Here is a 6,091-nt window from a genome sequence, read left to right on the forward strand (position 1 = left end):
GAGAAGCTGTCAGTTCACACAATGGAGCGTCTGGCTTCAGCCACACACTCCATTGTGAGCATTGGTGTATTCGGATGCAGGCGCACACTGTGTGCGCTTACATCCGGATTCACCAGAAGTGAAGATCATTCGGCCTGTACTGCTGTACCATCCAGGATGATCTTCAGTAACACCGGCGATTTGACCGGGTCACAGAACGGCCGGTGTTATACTTAGTGTAAACCTGGCCTCACACATACAATCTCACACATATTTAAACACACATTATTATGCATAAATATCCAGTACACACACAGACACACACCATACACACTGAATATACATTATATATTAGTACACCCCCAAACACATGATATAACCGTACACACACACACATACACATTATATAACAGTACGACCCCCCCAAACATAATATAACTGTACACACACACACCCCCATACACATTATATAACAGTACGACCCCCCCAAACATAATATAACTGTACACACACACCCCCATACACATTATATAACAGTACGACCCCCCCAAACATAATATAACTGTACACACACACCCCCATACACATTATATAACAGTACGACCCCCCAAAACATAATATAACTGTACACACACACCCCCATACACATTATATAACAGTACGACCCCCCAAACATGATATAACTGTACACACACACCCCCATACACATTATATAACAGTATGACCCCCCCAAACATGATATAACTGTACACACACACACACACCCCCATACACATTATATAACAGTACGACCCCCCCCAAACATGATATAACTGTACACACACACCCCCATACACATTATATAACAGTACGACCCCCCCAAACATGATATAACTGTACACCCCCCCCCATACACATTATATAACAGTACGACCCCCCCCAAACATGATATAACTGTACACCCCCCCCCATACACATTATATAACAGTACGACCCCCCCCAAACATGATATAACCGTACACACACACACACACACACCCATACACATTATATAACAGTACGACCCCCCAAACATGATATAACTGTACACACACCCCCATACACATTATATAACAGTACGACCCCCCAAACATGATATAACTGTACACACACCCCCATACACATTATATAACAGTACGACCCCCCAAACATGATATAACTGTACACACACACACACCCATACACATTATATATTAGTACACCCTCCAAACACATTATATAACAGTACAAACACACCCCCATAGACATTATATAGTACCCACATATACACTCTCACATATATCTAAAAACACATTATGCATATGTAAACCTCCAGTACACACACACGCACACCTACACATTGACTATACATTATATAAGAATACACCCCCCCATACACATTATAGAACAGTACAACCCCCCATACACATTATATAGCAGTACGCCCATACACTATATACACTATATACACATATACTTACATTAGTAGTTGGTAGGTAATAATTCAGCAGCTGATGACAGGGCCGGACTGGGAGCCTCATGCTGCTGCTGGTTTCTTCCTCCTCTTTCCTGTTGTCCCGACTGCCAGCAGTGTAACATCACACCAGCTGCAGCAGCAGGACAGGAAGCCTGGTGTGTACCGGACCTAAGGAGAAGGAGGGGGAGGGGAGGTGTCGGCTCCAGCAGCAGGACAGGACAGGACCCTCAGTGTAAGGAACCTCAGGGAAGGGGGAGGGGGAGTGTGGGCTCCAGCAGCAGCAGCTCCTCAGTGCAGGGGACCTCAGGGAAGGAGGCGGGGGAGGGGGGGTGTCGCTCCAGCAGCCGCTCTGTCAGCCTGTGCTTAGATCAGAGCTCCCTCTGCCCTGGTGCAGGCTGCTGCCGTGTATTCCTGAATCTGATACCCAGGAATCACGGCAGCTGCAGGGGGCCCCCTGGGGGATGGGGGCCCTGGGCAACTGCCTTGTTTGCCCCCCCTAATGCCGGCCTTGCCTGTATGCCGCACAGCTTCCTCTTCCTCTTCCTGTATGCCGCACCTTTTCCTGGATGCCTCACCACTTCCTCTTCCTGTATGCCGCACAGCTTCCTCTAGGCCGCACAGCTTCCTCTAGGCCGCACCACTTCCTCTTCCTCTGGGCCGCACAGCTTCCTCTTCCTCTGGGCCGCACAGCTTCCTTCTTCCTCTTCCTCTGGGCCGCACAGCTTCCTCTTCCTGTATGCCGCACAGCTTCCTCTTCCTGTATGCCGCACAGCTTCCTCTTCCTCTATGCCGCACCTTTTCCTGTATGACTCACCACTTCCTCTTCCTGTATGCCTCACAGCTTACTCTTCCTGTATGCCGCACAGCTTACTCTTCCTGTATGCCGCACCACTTCCTCTTCCTGTATGCCGCACAGCTTCCTCTTCCTGTATGCCTCACCACTTCCTCTTCCTCTAGGCCGCACAGCTTCCTCTTCCTGTATGCCGCACCTTTTCCTGGATGCCTCACCACTTCCTCTTCCTGTATGCCGCACAGCTTACTCTTCCTGTATGCCGCACCACTTCCTCTTCCTGTATGCCGCACAGCTTCCTCTTCCTGTATGCCTCACCACTTCCTCTTCCTGTATGCCGCACAGCTTTCTCTTCCTGTATGCCGCACAGCTTCCTCTTCCTGTATGCCGCACAGCTTCCTCTTCCTGTATGCCTCACCACTTCCTCTTCCTGTAAGCCGCACAGCTTACTCTTCCTGTATGCCGCACCACTTCCTCTTCCTGTATGCCGCACAGCTTCCTCTTCCTGTAAGCCGCACAGCTTACTCTTCCTGTATGCCTCACCACTTCCTCTTCCTGTAAGCCGCACAGCTTTCTCTTCCTCTAGGCCGCACAGCTTCCTCTTCCTGTATGCCGCACAGCTTCCTCTTCCTGTATGCCGCACAGCTTCCTCTTCCTGTATGCCGCACAGCTTTCTTTTCCTGTATGCCGCACAGCTTCCTCTTCCTCCAATTGCATTTGGTGAATTACGCTTACATAAAGCTTTAACTTTTAGGGAGATCGTTACTGATACTACAGGATATTGTATCTGTATACATCCAAAAAGCTAAGTTTTTGTTTCTGTAATTCTGTACAGAGCTCAGGAGACACAAGAGACACATGAGGGACAGGAGGCACAGGAGGGACAGGAGGCACAGGAGGCTGTGGCAGAGAGAAATCCCATAGTGATAGCCCATTAGCCCATGGCTTCATGCAGTGTATATATATATAAATATACAAGCAGTCACTCCAGGCTACACCTTGTGTATATACAGGCAGTCACTCCAGGCTTCACCTTGTGTATATACAGGCAATTACTCCAGGCTACACATTGTGTATATACAGGCAGTTACTCCAGGCTACATATTGTGTATATACAGGCATTCACTCCAGGCTTCACAGTGTATATACAGGCAGTCACTCCAGGCTACATATTGTGTATATACAGGCATTCACTCCAGGCTTCACAGTGTATATACAGGCAGTCACTCCAGGCTACATATTGTGTATATACAGGCATTCACTCCAGGCTTCACAGTGTATATACAGGCAGTCACTCCAGGCTACACATTGTGTATATACAGGCAGTTACTCCAGGCTACATATTGTGTATATACAGGCATTCACTCCAGGCTTCACAGTGTATATACAGGCAGTCACTCCAGGCTACATATTGTGTATATACAGGCAGTCACTCCAGGCTTCACATTGCGTATATACAGGCAGTCACTCCAGGCTTCACAGTGTATATACAGGCAGTCACTCCAGGCTACATATTGTGTATATACAGGCAGTCACTTCAGGCTTCACCTTGTGTATATACAGGCAGTCACTCCAGGCTTCACATTGCGTATATACAGGCAGTCACTCCAGGCTTCACAGTGTATATACAGGCAGTCACTCCAGGCTACATATTGTGTATATACAGGCAGTCACTCCAGGCTTCACATTGCGTATATACAGGCAGTCACTCCAGGCTTCACATTGCGTATATACAGGCAGTCACTCCAGGCTTCACATTGCGTATATACAGGCAGTCACTCCAGGCTTCACATTGTGTATATACAGGCAGTCACTCCAGGCTTCACATTGCGTATATACAGGCAGTCACTCCAGGCTTCACCTTGTGTATATACAGGCAGTCACTCCAGGCTTCACATTGCGTATATACAGGCAGTCACTCCAGGCTTCACCTTGTGTATATACAGGCAGTCACTCCAGGCTTCACATTGCGTATATACAGGCAGTCACTCCAGGCTTCATGTTCTAGAACCTATGTGCCTGATTCCCGGACACCTACAGGAAGCCTTCAGAGAACAGACCTGACATTATCTCCAAGTGAAAACAGAAATATATGTATATCATGAGATTGTAACATAACTTTTTATTGTTTTTAGAGGTTAGTGGAGGAGCATGGCATCACTGGACGTAAGTACTGTACAGAGTCCTAACAGAGTATACACAACCTAGCGTTACTGTCCTTGTTTTCTATTGTCTGGTACAGGTGTAGAAACCATTAGATTGACACTTTATCCCTCCCACTCATCCTGTTGCTGTATCTGTATGTTCTAATATCTTCTATCTAGAGACTAACTCTAACCGGAACTCATTGAGCAGTAGTGGGGGTCCTTACACGGACCTTGGTACGGTGGTTCCCCACCATGAAACATGTCATGGAAGGATATCCCATGTGCATGTGTGGTTAGAAGGAATTCTAGATCTCTCTGTGAAGTCTTCCATGGTGACTGTCCATGCCAAGGTCTTCTCTTCTGGTGGTCTATCTCCTCCTTATCTCTACGAGATGTCACTGATCGCCACCAGTCGGTCTGGACCATTGGCAGCAGAGCTCATTCATATGATAACCCCTCTCCACATGGTCTTGTGTTCTTGGTTCCCCTGGTTATTGTTATTCTGATCTCTTCGGGTTGTAATCCTACAATATGAGTTTTCGGGCCCCTCCACATACAACTAATAATTTGCTTTATTTTCTTGCCCTGAGTGTAGGACAGAAACCTGACCACAGCCACCGAGTTCGACCTTTTAGGATTTCAAGTCAGACAGAGACGGTGGGACGATCTGCGGGAACCTCCTGATCATCTCCCTGGTGTCCTCTAGCCGCATCCTCCACACCCCCATGTACTTCTTCATCTCCCAGCTCTCCATCAGTGACATCTTATTATCTACAGACATTACCCCCAAGATGCTCCAAATCCTCCTAAATGATGGGGGCACCATTACTTTTGTTGACTGTATCACACAACTTTATTTTTTTTGTGCCACAGAAGTATCTGAGTGTCTTCTACTAATGGTGATGTCCTATGACAGATATGTGGCCATCTGTGACCCCCTTCGATACTCCTCTATCATGACTAGTGGACATTGTCTGACATTGTCTGCGGCCTCTTGGTTCCTTGGTTTTTCCCTCGCATTGATTGACACAATCCCAACCTCAATGCTGAGATTTTGTGGACCAAATGTTATTGACCATTTCTTCTGTGATCTTCTCCCTCTACTAAAGATTCCATGTTCTGACCCCTCCGGTGTCCAAATTGGAATTTTCCTAGTAAGCATACCATCTGTTTTTATACCGACCGTAATAATAATGTATTGTTATGTTAATATTGTTATTAATATCTTGAGGATCCCGTCCAGTAGCGGCAGACACAAAGCCTTCTCCACCTGTAGCTCCCACCTCATTGTGTTCTCCATATTTTACGGGACTCTGATCAGTGTCTATGTGGTGCCAACAAGTGGTCAAACCATGACAATCAGTAAGATCCTGTCCCTGCTGTATACAGTACTTACCCCTCTCATCAACCCCATTATATACAGCCTGAGGAATAAAGATATTAAGGCGGCTGCATATAAAATGATCCATAAATATAGAACCTAACTTGCCGGATGTAGCTGGAATCTATGGGGGGTACCATATGAGGTCTTTCTGCACTAATAAAATATTAAACATGAGACGTTAGCTGTAATGGAAGCCTGGACGAGAGCACGAGGGAGCTGTGTCCGGTAACTCCCAAGATATTGATCAAGAGACTGAAGAATCTTTACGCAAATGTAACATCAATATGTTTTGAATGGCAAATATTTTTCATGATGAC

At 46.8% G+C, this 6,091-nt stretch overlaps 1 protein-coding gene across 1 annotated transcript; it reads left to right on the forward strand.

Moving 5' to 3' along the window:
• The first annotated feature begins 5,115 nt into the window (after positions 1 to 5,115).
• Positions 5,116 to 5,874, forward strand: LOC138771181 (olfactory receptor 10A4-like). The gene has a single exon (XM_069950728.1). The coding sequence runs from the start codon at positions 5,116 to 5,118 to the stop codon at positions 5,872 to 5,874; it is 759 nt and encodes a 252-aa protein (XP_069806829.1).
• Positions 5,875 to 6,091: the final 217 nt, after the last annotated feature.

Source organism: Dendropsophus ebraccatus, chromosome 1 (assembly GCF_027789765.1).
Source record: "Dendropsophus ebraccatus isolate aDenEbr1 chromosome 1, aDenEbr1.pat, whole genome shotgun sequence".
Lineage (NCBI taxonomy): Eukaryota > Metazoa > Chordata > Amphibia > Anura > Hylidae > Dendropsophus > Dendropsophus ebraccatus.

What these genes read in the sequence shown, in the direction of transcription:
- LOC138771181 (XM_069950728.1), top strand. Translation starts at nt 5,116, where the DNA reads ATGTACTTCTTCATCTCCCAGCTCTCCATCAGTGACATCTTATTATCT.